Genomic DNA, 15,463 nt, shown 5'->3' on the forward strand with positions numbered 1-15,463 from the left:
GTGGGGTCAGAACGTGTGCTAGAAAACCGTCAAATGTTATGTATGTGTATAGTGGTCGCGTGTTCCTATCTGGCCGTATCCTGATCCTGGGGTCTCTTTTCATGCCTAGAGGCAGAGAGTAGGAAGGCAGGAAAGCTGAGAAGGCCCTAGCCCACTGTTCTTCCAACATCTTCACATGGTGTCTCATCAGTAGACTCTGAAGAAGTAGAGGGGACATTTGGTCTGGTGGTGGTACTTGGTCCAGTCTGGGGGACGTTGGGTCTGGCGGCACCCGGTCCAGTCTGGGGGACGTTGGGTCTGGCGGCACCCGGTCCAGTCTGGGGGACGTTGGGTCTGGCGGCACCCGGTCCAGTCTGGGAGATGTTGGGTCTGGCGGCACCTGGTCCAGTCTGGGGGATGTTGGGTCTGATGGCACTTGGTCCAGTCTGGCAGATGCTGGGTCTGGTGGCACTTGGTCCAGTCTGGGGGATGCTGGGTCTGGTGGCACTTGGCCCAGTCTGGGAGATGTTGGGTCTGATGGCACTTGGTCCAGTCTGGGGATGTTGGGTCTGGTTACATTACCAGGTCTAGACTGGGAGACATTGAGTCTGGTGGCATTACTGGGTCTAGTCTGCTGTCATTCCCCTGGGGATGGACAGCAGGCTGAGGGTCAGAGGGGCTTACCTGAAGTGTCCATCACGATGCCACCTGCTTCTCTGATGATGACGGTGGCGGCAGCCAGGTCCCAGCAGTGCAGGCCAAACTGGTAATAAGCATCCGCAGCCCCCGAGGCCAGGTGGCAGAGTGCCAAGGTGGAGCTCCCGATAACTCGGACCCTAGAGGAGAGGGAAGAGGGCAAAGATTCCTGTGAGTGGTGCTGTGCACAAGTCAGATTTCTCTTAAATAGCTGACATCATCCAAAGTCAACCCTTTGCTGGGCATTCCCAGTCATCAAAAATGAGCCACAGGGCTTTTCTAATACACTCTCTAGATTCAAGATCTGTGGTGCAGAGCAATGCCATTCGAGAGAACTTTCTGTGAGGATGGAAAAGTTCTGCAAATGTGGAAGCTACTAGCCACCTGTGGCTGCTGAACACTTGAAATGTGGCTAGTGCAACTGAAGAACTCATCTTAACTCTACTGAATTTTAACTTAAATGTAAATCACCTCGTGACAGGTACAGCACACCTGTGACAGGTACAGCACAGACCTAGGGAGGGTGGGAGACGGGAGAAGATTCATTTGGACTTGTTAGGATTCATTTTTCCTAAACATTTGCCGGAGTGATATCATTTATGAAGGGCTCTAAGCCCACACAGGATTCACTGGTTGGGTGGCTTGAGATCAGTCACTTGGCTTCTGGAAGCACTGCTCCAAAAGGAACACAGGTCCCCTGTTGGTTTTCTAACAGGCACGAGGGAGCACACCAGCAGAGGAAGCATCATGTGGCTCTCCCGGCCTCTGCATGGGGCGCATGTGGGCCACCTCCCATCACTCGGGATCTTTTCCTCTCTCCCTGGGGAGCTGTGAGCAAGACTGTGTGTTTGGCACTTTCCCCTTTGGCTCCAGGATGTTCTGGGAACTGAAAAGTCATACCCATGAGCTTTGGCGTGGAGTAACCTCTCCATGTTGCTCAGGAACAATTTCAGAGTGGCAGGGTCACGTTTGGGGCCAATTTCCGTTAGAACCAAGGCCTTGGAGATATCTGCAGTAGAAAGAATCCCCATGATCAGAAAAATCAAGTCTTGGTTCTAACTGAATACTCAGCGTTCCCTCTGAAGCAAACCTCAAACATCAGCCTCTCCTTCCCTTTCAGAACAAGTACCATCTGTTGAGTGGTTTACGCCATGAAGTTTTTCTGATAGCTGTGCAGCATTGTAAAGACAGCGAAGGGAGGTCAACAAATCCCACACTTGGCTATTTCCTCATCACTCCTTTAAGGCTGCTTCCTGTTTCAGATTTCAGAGGGAACAGACTTTCAGATCTCTCTTTTCAGGGACAGTTAGCATGAAAAACCTGCAAGAGTCAGGTGGCTCATGAAAATCACCACCATTCAGCCATAAATAAAAACAAAATGATGACAAAAAAAGCTTCATCAAATAAATCTGTCTTTAAAAACCTTTCTCTAACTGCTATGATCACGGAGATGGAAATAGCATCCCTGTAGAGAAAGCAGGATGTCTTTGGAAAGGGAATTCTCAGGAGTAACCCCACTGGGCGTAAGGAAGGCTGACGCAGGGGCTGTATGGTCACCCCAGTGTGGAGTGGTGAGGAGCTCAGGCCAACCACACGGCTCCTGTGACAGGGGTAGGAAGCTGGCCTGTGGGTGCCAAAGGACGTGCCTGGGCTCCCTTCCTATGCCTGACTCACGGGTAGGTTATCACAAGCGGTTTGTCTCTGCTTTGCTATACGCCCAAATACAACCAAATTCAGTCTCACGCCTGGTCAGGCTTCGGGCTGAGCACAATCAGCCATAACAGGTGTATTCGTTCAGATAACAGAACAAAGTCCCTCCATGAACTGGAGGAAAAACACTCTCCACAAGTTATGTCACTCAATGGGCCCAATCCTATGTCAACACCTACAGAGTCTCTCACTGAGGGACCAGATGATGGCGAGAAGGCCATCTCCTCTCAGACAGACTCTATGCCCATTTCCCCTTTTCTTAAATCGGAGGCTCTCATTTTCTACTTTAAACACTTTCTGAAAATCGCTTGGCTCCACACCAAAGCTAGCTGCCTTGGAGAGGTCTTAATCACTCCCTGCCAGGCACACCCAGCACCAAGGCTGAGCCAATGACGTGCCTCCCCCATGCCCAGTGTGCACAAGGGGCTCTGCCCACAACAAGGGGCCATGGGGCCGGGCAGCTCCAGGATCCCCGTGGACAGGTCCTAATTCCCTCCCTGGGCTCCTAACTGAGATGGCGTTTTCTCAGGGGCAGGAAAGAAGACCTCTTTTGGAGAAAACAATATCAACAGAACCAGGCACACAGCAGGCGCTCAATAGTCACGGAAGCAATGAGCACTTTTCCTCGAACACCAGCATTAGGGCAACCTTGGTAAGAGTCTTCTTGTTTGAGCCGATTTGTTAAATCAGTAGCATTTTTTAATTTAAGGCAGGAATACTTGAGTTAGGTAGAATTTGGTTGGCTAGTGTAAGAATCTAATAACTATGTATAATGGCACTATTTTGGGGGGGGGATGAATTCTTGAATGATAAATATTTCTGTTAAAAACACTCTTGAAAGATAACATTGCAATTTGGATGAGCCGTCCTAGACGAGGCCTCGGGGGAAAACGGAAGCGAAGGAGCAGGGTATGTGGCCCGATCTTGCCCTAATTTCCTTATCTAACTTCAAATCTTACACACCCACACACAGACACTGTATTCTTTTTTTTAAATATTTTTTTTCAACATTTATTTATTTTTGGGACAGAGAGAGACAGAGCATGAATGGGGGAGGGGCAGAGAGAGAGGGAGACACAGAATCGGAAACAGGCTCCAGGCTCTGAGCCATCAGCCCAGAGCCCGACGCGGGGCTCGAACTCACGGACCGCGAGATCGTGACCTGGCTGAAGTCGGACGCTTAACCGACTGCGCCACCCAGGCGCCCCAAGTATTCTTATTTTTTATTTTTAGTTTTTGAGAGAAAGAGAGAGAGGCAGGGTGGGGAAAGAGTACCAGCGGCAGAGCGAGAGAGAGAATCTTAAGCAGGCTCCACACCCCACGGAGCCCAACATGGGGCTGGATCCCATGACCCTGAGATCATGACCTGAGCCAAAATCAAGAGTCAGATGCTCAACTGACTGAGCCACCCAGGAACTCCACATACTGTATTTTTAAACATAGTTCATTCTGTTCCTTGCTCTTTTCATAAAACAATATATCACGTACATCTTTCTCCATCATTCTGTAATTGTAAGGACTACATGTTACTCCCATAGACGAACTGCTATTGGCTCAACCATCCCCTACAGATAAACATTCTCAATTCCTGTTATTATAAACAATGCTACCTCTTTTTGTCTATAGGTTTGTGCACCAATGTTGACAGTGTTTTCAGGATAGAAAGACAGAAGTGGGATTTTTGGGGGCACCTGGGTGGCTTAGTTGGTTGAGTGTCTACCTCTTGATTTTGGCTCAGGTCATGATCCTGGGGTCATGGGATCGAGCCCTGCATCAGGCTCGTGCAGAGTGTGGAGCCTGCTTAAGATGTTCGTTCGTTCGTTCGTTCATTCATTCATTCATTCATTCATTCATATTCTCTCTCTCTCTCTGCCCCACTTTCCCGCTCATGCTCCCCCTGCCGCAAAAAGTGGGATTTCTGAATCAAAGAGTATGCATATTTTAGATTTAAAAATTTTTTTTTCAAACTGCCCCCCACAAAAGCTCTATCAGTAGTACCATCATCCCCTCTGCACTAAGATAAGATCCTGTACTATTTTCTAGACCCTAACAGGAATCTCTTACTCCATGGTATATGCTTTAAGAGTGATTTTTCTCAGAGAGCTAAGATCAAGAGAATAATATCCCTACATTCAGAGCATTTCCTGGTTCTAGGATCTCAGTCACACTGGGAGACACTGAATTTCCTTCAGGAACTAGAAAGCCACACAATTTCATTGGGGAAATAAGTACTACTTTTAATCAGGTTCATAAGACGTGGCTACTTGGATGTTATCCGGACTTACTGTGGTGATCATTTTGCAATATATACAAATGTTGAATCATGACGTTGTACACCGAAACTAATATAATACTATATGGTGGTTATACCTCATTAAAAAAATATTATACCACATAAAAAATAATATGACTACTTGTTCAGGCCAAGGCCTAGGGGCTGGCTGCAGGGTGAGTGGAAAAGTCCCCAGAGTACCAGCCCAGACAAGCAGATACCCCACATGCAGGGCTGGTGCAGGAAGCGCAGAGGGTTTCAGACTAAGTGCCACAAGGCTATTTCACAAAGGGAAACTAAGCAAGGTGTGGAAACAGTAGCTCACATTCACCAACCTCTGAATCTCTCCAGACAGGCCTGTGCTAAACACTTTCCATTTATGCCTCTGTTTCTCTATTACATTTATGATACATTTACATTTCTATTCCTCTATGACATTCACTGTCTCACTGCTGCCCTTGTTTCACAGATGGAGAAACCAAGCCTAAGGAAGTGACCAGTACGTAGTCATGTGGCCCTTAGGTGGTGAGGCCCGGACTTAAACTCAAGCTTGTCCAGTGATTATGTGAAAGACAGCATTTCTTCCCACAGTTTTTAAGTCTTTAAAGAGATATCTCTGCACCCAGTTGTTTCCTCTTCTTCTAGCTGCAATGTATCTATTGCTTTCTCTCTCACTAAAACTTTTCCCAAATGAAATGAACAAGGAAAAAGGAAGCCTGAGTGCTGCCATCTACAGGCAAAATGCTTTCTATGGTTTAACACAGATAAAACCATCCCTTCTATTTAACATCACCTTATATTATGGTTATTTCAAACCCATAATCACTATGGTTTTTGCATTTTATTATCCATTTTGCATATTATTATGCCATAGTATTTTATCTCAATCAAATACTAATGCATATATTTTATAATTTAAAATATTTTGTGACTTCATGGGTATGTGTGTGGGGGGGAAGGGGAGTTATTGCTTAATGGGTGCAGAGTCTAATTTGGAAAGATAAAAATTTGGAAACAGATGGTGGTGATGGTGGGAAAACATTGTAAATGTAATTAATGCCATTGAATTACACACTTTAAAATGACAAACTTCATGTTCTATCTATTTTACCATGATAAAAAAAAATCCAACAGATTTTGAAGTAGGGCATCTCTGTATACTTTTTTAACGAACAGATTTTAGGGTGAAAACAATTGTCCACTAATAGACTTGCAACAGTTTAAAAACTATTGTTCTGATTGAGCATGGTTAAAGTACCCCAAGTATCATAGAGTATTGTTGTCTTAAGAGAAATTTTACAACTTAAGAGAAGCAAGCCATCTGTATACACTGAAATACATACTCACAGAGAAAGAGGTGAGTAGGCTTTAAGTCTGGGAAATATCCCCCATGAACACAAGCTGCTTTTGCTGAACGTAGAGCCCCCAACTACTGCCCACCCCACCCCCACCCCATGACAACACTTACGACAGCAGGTATTTTTACACACATGTCCTAATTCTTTCAGACTTCTTATAGACCATTAAGAGCTACTCATATGAAAATAAAGTTTAATTTTATTTAACTTAAAAACATTAAGTACTAGACAGACGGGACGTTGGTGATTTGGTGGGGGCTGGGCAGAGGCGGAGGTGTGGGGAAAGGGGGCTTGATGGGCACAGGGTTGGAACTTGAAGCCAAGCAAACTAGGAGAGAAGAAAGCAAAACTGTAGACATCATCTACAAAAAACTATATCCGCAAGGTGCATGCAAACCCCAGAATACAAATGGGTGGGGCAAGCCTCCAACAGCTACGAGGCCGGGTGGCATCAGGAGGAAGAAGGAAGCACGGAGCATCTGCTGGACCCCAGCAGCCACTCCCTGGAAGTCAGCGCGGGCCCAGGTGAGAGAAGTGGGCGCTGAGAAGGGCCGCGCACACACCAGTTCAGGAGCCCCTGGTGCGTGATAAGGGCTGAAGGGAGAGAACCACCAGCCCTATGATCTCTCGTAACTGACTTACCAAGACCTCTTAAAGGAAGGATCCAGCACTGGGAGTAAACTCCAAATTCACTAGACAGGAGTAACAGGAGTAAAGAAAAGAGAAGATCCCGGGAACAGTTAAGTAGAATAAAGCCAAAAAAACCCACAAAAAAACAAACAAAAAAACAAAATCTAAGGTTAAAGCCAAGTTTTTGAACACTTCACAAAAACAACACAAAAGGGAACTCTAGAGCCACAAACTACCGAAAAGGTCCTGAACTCGCACCCCACCCCTTCAAAAGCCCTTCCCCATTTCAGGAATACAGATTTCAAGCAGAAATAAGTAACTAAAAAGAATGATGGGTGAGCCACACATACACTTACATGGAAAATTAAAAAAAAGAATAAAGAGAACATCTCTTCAGTTAATCAAGGACTACAAGAAATATTTGTCCACAAAACAGAAGTACTTTATATAAAATAAATAAAGAATGCCTAAAAAAACCAGCCTAACTAGAAAGTGGAGGGGATACAACTTAAGAACGAATTAGAAAAGAAAATATTTCAGCAAAGAAGATTAAACTGAAGGAACAAAGTATAAATAAACAGAATAGATTGTACTTTATAAGAAATGGAGGTTGAAAAAAGATTGGTGGAAGATCAGCCCTCAAGTACAAAAAGATCGAGAGCATACTGTGCATATTTTCAGACCACAATACTATGAAACTCGAAATCAACCACAAGAAAAAATTTGGAAAGGTAACAAATACATGGAGACTAAAGAACATCCTACTAAAGAATGAATGGGCTAACTAAGAAGTTAAAGAGAAAATTAAAAAGTTCATGGAAGCCAATGAAAATGATAGCACTACAGCCCAAAACCTCTGGAACACAGGAATGGCGGTCATAAGAGGAAAGTATATAGCAATCCAGGCCTTCCTAAAAAAGGAAGATCTCAGATACACAACCTAATCTTACGCCTTCAAGAGCTGGAAAAAGAACAGCAAGTAAAACCCCAAACCAGCAGAACGCGGGAAATAATAAAGATTAGAGCAGAATCAATGCTATCAAAACCAAAAACACAGAACAGATCAATGAAACCAGAAGCTGGTTCTTTGAAAGAATTAACAAAATTGATAAACCACTAGCCAGTTTGATCAAAAAGGAAAGGACCCAAATAAATAAAATTAAGAATGAAAGAGGAAAGATCACAACCAAAACAGCAGAAAGAAAAACAATAAGAGAATATTATGAGCAATTATATACCAATAAAATGGGCAATCTGGAATAAATGGACAAATTTCTGGAAACATATACACTACCAAAACTGAAACAGGAAGAAATAGAAAATTTGAACAGACCCATAACCAGTAAAGAAATCGAATTAGTAATCAAAAATCTCCCAAAAAACAAGAGTCCAGGGCCAGATGGCTTTCCAGGGGAATTCTACCAAACATTTAAGGAAGAGTTAACACCTATCCTCTTGAAGCTATTCCAAAAAAATAGAAATGGAAGGAAAACTTCCAAACTCTTTCTATGAAGCCAGCATTACCTTGATTCCGAAACCAGACAGAGACCCACTAAAAAGGAGAACTATAAACCAATTTCCCTGATGAACATGGATGCAAAATCCTCAACAAGATATTAGCCAACTGAATCCAACAATACATTAAAAAAAATTATTCACCATGACCAAGTTGGATTTATACCTGGGATGCAGGGCTGGTTCAATATCCACAAAACAATCAATGTGATTCATCACATCAATAAAAGAAAGGACAAGAACCATATGATCCTCTCAAAGATGCACAGAGAGCATTTGACAAAATATAGCAAATAAAAACCCTCAAGAAAGTAGAGATAGAAGATCATACCTCAAGATCATAAAAGCCATATACACAAGACCCAACACTAATATCATCCTCAATGGGAAAAACTGAGAGCTTTCCCCCTAAGGTCAGGAACAAGACAGGGATGTCCACTCTCACCACTGTTATTCAACATAGTATTGGAAGTCTTAGCCTCTGCAATCAGACAACACAAAGAAATAAAAGGCATCCAAATCGGCCAGAAGGAGGTCAAACTTTCACTCTTCGCAGATGACATGATACTCTATTTGGAAAACCCAAAAGATTCCACCAAAAATCTGCTAGAACTGATTCATGAATTCAGCCAAGTTGCAAGATACAAAATTAATGCACAGAAATCGGTTACATTCCTATACACCAACAATGAAGCAACAGAAAGAGAAATCAAGGAATCGATCCCACTTACAATTGCACCAAAACCCATAAAAAACCTAAGAATAAATCTAACCAAAGAGGTTAAAAATTTATACACTGAAAACTATAAAAAGCTTATGAAAGAAATTGAAGGACTCACAAAAAAGTGGAAAAATATTCCATGCACCTGTATAGGAAAAAAAAATATTGTTAAAATGTCAATATTACCCAAAGTGATCAACATATTTAATTCAATACCTATCAAAATAACACCAGCATTCTTAACAGAGCTGGAACAAATAATCCTAAAATTTGTATGGAACCAGAAAAGACGCCGAATAGCTAAAGCAATCTTGAAGAAGAAAACCAAAGCAGGAGACACCACAATCTCAGATTTCAAGCTGTACTACAAAGCTGTAATCATCAAGACAGTAGAGTACTGGCACAAAAACAGACACTCAGATCAATGGAACAGAATAGAGAACCCAGAAATGGACCCACAAACACATGGGCAACTAATCTTTCACAAAGCAGGAAAGAATATCCAATGGAATCAAGACAGTCTCTTCAGCAAGCGGTGCTGGGAAAACTGGACAGCCACATGCAGAAAAATGAACCTGGATCATTTTCTTACACCACTCACAAAAACAAACTCAAAATGGATAAAAGACCTAAATGTAAGACAGGAAGCTATCAAAATCCTCAAGGAGAAAGCAGGCAAAAACCTCTTTGACCTTGGCCGCAGCAACTTCTAACTCAACACATCCCTGGAGGCAAGGGAAACAAAAGCAAAAATGAACTACTGGGACCTTATCAAAATTAAAAGCTTCTGCACAGCAAAAGAAACAATCAGCAAAACTAAAAGGCAACCAATGGAATGGGAGAAGATATATGCAAATGACATATCAGATAAAGGGCTAGTATCCAAGATCTATAAAGAACTTCTCAAACTCAACACCCAAAAAAGAAATAATCCAGTGAAGAAATGGGCAAAAGACATGAATAGACACTTCTCCAAAGAAGACATCCAGATGGCAAACCGACACATGAAAAAATGCTCAACATCACTCATCATCAGGGAAATACAAATCAAAACCACAATGAGATACCACCTCACACCTGTCAGAATGGCTAACATTAACAACTCAGGCAACAATAGATGTTGGTGAGGATGCAGAGAAAGAGGATCTCTTCTGCACTGCTGCTGAAAATGCAAACTGGTGCAGCCACTCTGGAAAACAGTATGGAGGTTCCTCAAAAAACTAAAAATAGAACTACCCTACGACCCAGTAATTGCACTTCTAGGTATTTATCCAAGGGATACAGGTATGCTGTTTCGAAGGGACACATGCACCCCAATGTTTATAGCAGCACTATCAACAATAGCCAAAGTATGGAAAGAGCCCAAATGTTCATCGATTGATGAATGGATAAACAAGATGTGTTATATATAGTCAATGGAGTATTACTCGGCCATCAAAAAGAGTGAAATCTTGCCACTTGCAACTACATGGATGGAACTAGAAGGTATTATGCTAAGCGAAATTAGTCAGAGAAAGACAAGTATCATATGACTTCATTCATATGAGGACTTTAAGACACAGGACAGTTGAACACAAGGGAAGCAAAAATGATATAAAAACAGGGAGGGGGACAAAACATAAGAGACTCTTAAATATGGAGAACAAACAGAGGGTTACTGGAGGGGTTGTGGGAGGGGGGATGGGCCAAATGGGTAAGGGGCATTAAGGAATCTACTCCTGAAATCACTGTTGCACTATATGCTAACTAACTTGGATGTAAATTAAAAAAATAAAATTAATAAAAAAAAAAATTGGTGGATCCGGTAAAACGAATTAAAGAGAAAGCAACAAATAGAAAAGATGAGCAGAGAAGACTCAACATAGTTAATAATAGAAGACCCAGAAGATAAAAGAGAAGCAAAAGAATTGGGAAATGAACAAATACTAACAGCTATAATTCAAGAAAACTCTTCTAAAATTAAAAAAAAAAAAAAAAAAAAAAAGGGGACTCAAGGGGCGCCCAGTGCTCAGTCAGTTAAGTGATCTTGATCTCAGGTCATGATCTTAAGGTTCATGAGTCTGAGCCCCACAGTCGGCTCTGCACAACAGCATGGGGCCTGCTTGGGATTCTCCCTCTCACCTTCTCTCTCTGCCCCTCCCCCGCTCTCTCTCTCTCAACATAAACTTAAAAAAAAAAAAAAGGAAGGGTGTATAACATGGTGTGCTTAGGAAACTGACTGAAAACAAACACTGGGATATACTCTATTAAAATTACTGTGCTTGAAAGAAAAAGAAAAAAAATCTATTGGGCATTCAAGCAAACAACTGAACTCCCTTATCAGGGAAAGAAAACGAAACTGTCTTCAGACTTTTCAACAACATAGATACGCCAGAAGATGATGGAGACAATTTAAGACACTCGGCACAAGAAAATGTGAGCCATGTGTTTTGTTACCAGAAGAATGGATCTCCAGGTATAAAGGCCACTGATAAGCTGCTGTGAGCACGTAAGAACACAGAGAATGTTGTTCCCAGGAGGCCTTTCTGAGAAACCAACTGGAGAAATTCTCTGAGGGTGTCCTTGAGATTCTTCCAGGAATCTGCGAAGTTAAAATAATTTTCTTAATACTACTAAGACATGACTTGCCTTTTTACTGTGTTAACATTTGCACAGAGTAGACAAAGCCAGGCAGGGCACGCCCTGTTCTGGTGGCCAGTGCAGTCCTCTCTGCCACACTCACATTCTGGGGGAAAACGGGTTGGTTTTACTTAAGAATGAAAAGGCTGCAAAAATGACGAATTGCATTGAGCCTCAAAACCTAGGCAAATGTCTTTTCAATCCTGTGTGATGAGACGGGAATTACCGGGAGGCTTAGACAGGAAGAACAGGGATGCTTAGACGGGAAGTACAAGGAGGCTTAGACAGGAAGTACGGGGGGCTGAGACGGGAAGTACAAGGAGGCTTAGATGGGAAGTTGTGGGGGGCTTAGACGGGAAGTACAGGGGAGCTTAGATGGGAAGTCCGGGGGAGGCTTAGAAGGGAAGAACAGGGATGCTTAGATGAGAAGTACAAGAAGAATTAGACGGAAGTTCTGGCGGCGGGGGGGGGGGGGGGGGGTTAGATGGGAAGTACAGGGGGAGGCTTAGATGGGAAGTATGGGGGAGGCTTAGACAGGAAGTACAGGGGGGCTTAGATGGGAAGTTGTGGGGGAGCTGAGATGGGACGTACAGGGGAGCTTAGATGGGAAGTACGGGGGAGGCTTAGACAGACAACAGCAATTTGGAGTTGGGTATTTGGAAGATCTTGAAGATGAAGGCAGTGAGCCCATCACTTCAATTGCTAAGGCTGCCAATGATAAAATTCAAGCTCTGAAGTGGTAATTAGAATTTGGGAAGGCTTAGATCTACTACCGAAAGTTTGACACCTTCCCAACACTTAAAGATGTCTCATGAGAGTAGTGACACTAATGAGTACAACTTGCTTAATAGTTTACAATGAAATCGGTCAACATTTAAAAGAGCTTGAAAATCTCAGTGAACCCATATTTTCCAAATGACCAAGGCATGATGTTACAAAATCATCCATGAACAGAAGATCCCTTCAAAGCAGGAGACCTGCCCAGTAGATTTCATGGTCACAGAGTACAAAGAAATTCATTGACCGTCATTACATTTCATATTGCAACTAACCTTGAAGAAACCACCACTTCGTGAGTTTTGGTGTGGCATCAAAGAATATCCCCAGTTACTGAAAGTCTATTCAAATATTCCTCACCTTTTCCAACTACTCAGCTGTGTAAAGCCAGATCTTCTTCATACATCAAGATAATACCTTACAACAGGTTGAATACAGAAGCAGATGTGAGAATCCAGTTGTCTTCTATTACGCCAGACATTATAAAGAGATTTGAAAAAAATGTAAAATAATGCCACTCATGAAAATTTGGTTTTGGAAAAAAATGGTTGTTTCTCATAAAAGATATATTACTCATGTTAACATGTAATGAGTTATTTTAAAGATAACTTAATAAGGATTTTTAAAGTTTCTGCTTGAGTTTCAAATACATCAATACCAACAGGTATAACTTACATAAATGAAAGCTCTTTGGGGGTCTTCAATAATTTTTTCAGTAGTATAAATAGGATCAAAAAATGTGAGAAATGCTGCACAAGTGAATGAGCTTGAGCTTCACCCAATGGAGATACATCGGCATAAGAGACTGGTGGGGGTACCACATCTAATCTACTTGTGGAACCAAGACTATGCACTAACTGATGGTTCTTGGGTGACAGCATCATACGCATGGCCACTTGCCCTGTCGACACACATGCACTACCATCAGGAGGTGGAAAGGTAACAAGGAGAGGGTGTGACTAGTACAATAAGCTAGCCACTGCCTTGTCGTAACTGAGTGAAAGGTTATCATATTTTAATCATACTGGAGTACATTATGAGGAGGGGGAAGAAGAGTTACAAGCTAACTTAAGTATTGTCACTGATAACAGTAACCCAAAAAAGAGAGGAGTAGGGTAGAATGGAAACATTTTTACATAAAGGAAATTACTGGAACAAAAACAGAAACCTTTCTAAGTACCAAAAATTATACCAAAACAGAGAATAAAAGCAAATGAAGCAGCTGCTTATTTAAAAGAAAAAAAAAAGTACACCTAAAATAAGCAATGGAACCGCTTTTTAGATGGTAATCTCTAAGGGGGAGGGAGACAATAGGGTAAAGGACAGGGCCAGAAGCTAAACCTCTTGGAATACACTTTGTTTTATAGATTTGACTCTGTAACAATGTAGCTTTCTGTATAGTTAAAACACAAAATCAATTTTTAAAAACATCTTCCTAAATTAAAAGCAAAGTGCAGCAAATGTATCTAAGGGATTATCCTCATAAGCAAAGGGAGTAAAGAACCACTTTGTAGACTCTAAATGACAATACAAAGCAAAAGAAAAACATCCTTGCAAGGGCTTTGGGGAACAGTTTGTGGACAGTTGGCTAGTACTGCTATTCAGAAACTGGTATCTTTTGTGTGTTGTGGGATAAAGAGGAAAAGTGATCGTGTGACATTACTGAATTTATCATTCCCCAAGTCCCCGCGCATACAGGTTCCAGCGTGGGGAGAGGAGACAGAGATCAAAGAGTTAGGGAGACAGACAGCTTTCTAGTCATGAATATGAATTAAAAACACCAGTATGAACTCACAATGTTTTTTATATTAAAAAACAACTTCCTAGCTCTGTCCACGGAGAAGGCGAGTGACAAAGACTGACCAGGAGCCACAAGGAACCCTGAGAACTGAGTGGCACTTTGAAAAGCTGTTTTCCACAGGATGAAACAACTGGAAATTTGAACACTGGATATTTAATGACTTCAGAAATAACTGATAATTTTTAGAGGGATACGTAATAACGCATTTTAAAGAATCACGTGTATGTTTGGAGATACATACTGAAATGCTGACTCAGAAGTGATATTAAGTCTGGGATTTGAATCCGGGACTTGCTCGTGGTGGTGGGAATTGGGTGGGGGTATGGATGAAGCAGGGGTGACTGCATTGACAATGCTGGACACATGGTGGGTCATGTGGGTTCACTGTACTTTTTCTACTTTGTACATGTTTGAAACTCTGCATGGTGGGAAGTGAAGGCAAAAAAAAGGCACTAAGGAAACTTTGGCCTCAATCTAATCCTTTACCCCATCTGATATGGTTCTGTTTGCTTTTTACTTTGTGAATGGAAGACACTCTGGAAAGGTAATAGAAATAAGGGAAGGAGAAAGATCAGTGGTGGGTGTCCTGTTTCCTCCAGAAACGTACCCTGATCCTCACAATGGGCTTTAATGATCTTGTGCAAAGACTAAAGTCTTTTCTCCTTTGGTAACAACGCTCATCTTTGGGTACCACATGCCGGGGACTTAACTGAGTGCTTTCTCTGTAGAACCGCATTGAGTCCTCAGTCACCGTCATCACCACCCCACCAACCACGTGAGGACGGAGGCTCGGGGGTGGGGGGTTAAGTGACAGCTGGCTCTCACAGTGAAGGTGGCAGAACTGGGACTGAAACAGACAGTTGTTCTGTTGCCTCCATAGAAATTCAGTCACCCGGTGAGTACAAAATGACCAGCACTGAAAACAGCACATCGGACTCTTTGTAAGTCAGAAGTTTTTAAAAAGGAGCTCCAGAACCCGGGCAGTTTTGAGAGAAGTGGGAGCCCCAGCTGTGTTGCAGAGGGGGTTCATGACAGGGCTTGCGTGGAGCTGGAGGGCCGATGCTGGGCCAGATGTAGAGGTGACCCAGCATCCCTGCCCCACGTGGGTCTGAGAGGCCCGCTGAGGACAGGAAGTAGTCATGCACAACTGAGCCACGCAGGCAGCTGACCAGGAAGCCAAGTGTGTGTGAATGGAGCCGAGTGTTCTAATCAAACAAATATAGAGCAAAGTTCACGTAAGCGTGTTTAATGACAGGCTTCCTCACTACTAAGTTACACAATTTGGCCTGAGTGGTTACCTCTTGGCATGTGTACCTACAATTAGGGCTTCTTTTTACACAGCCAAACAAAACATCTCTGGGAGAGGGAGGCATGGGGTAAGGCTG

General features: G+C 42.7%; 1 protein-coding gene across 1 annotated transcript in view; it reads right to left on the bottom strand.

Annotated features, from left to right (window-relative positions):
* IMPA2 (inositol monophosphatase 2) overlaps positions 1–15,463 on the bottom strand; it is a 45,436-nt gene that overhangs the window by 1,312 nt on the left and 28,661 nt on the right. The window contains exons 6-7 of the mRNA XM_086682427.1: positions 1,576–1,684; positions 664–815 (exon numbers count right to left, since the gene is read on the bottom strand). Coding sequence (XP_086538553.1) covers positions 664–815; positions 1,576–1,684 — 261 coding nt within the window. The remainder of the gene's footprint in view (positions 1–663; positions 816–1,575; positions 1,685–15,463) is intronic.

Source organism: Puma concolor, chromosome D3 (assembly GCF_028749965.1).
Source record: "Puma concolor isolate L17-30 chromosome D3, mPumCon1.1.hap2, whole genome shotgun sequence".
Taxonomy (NCBI): Eukaryota; Metazoa; Chordata; class Mammalia; order Carnivora; family Felidae; genus Puma; species Puma concolor.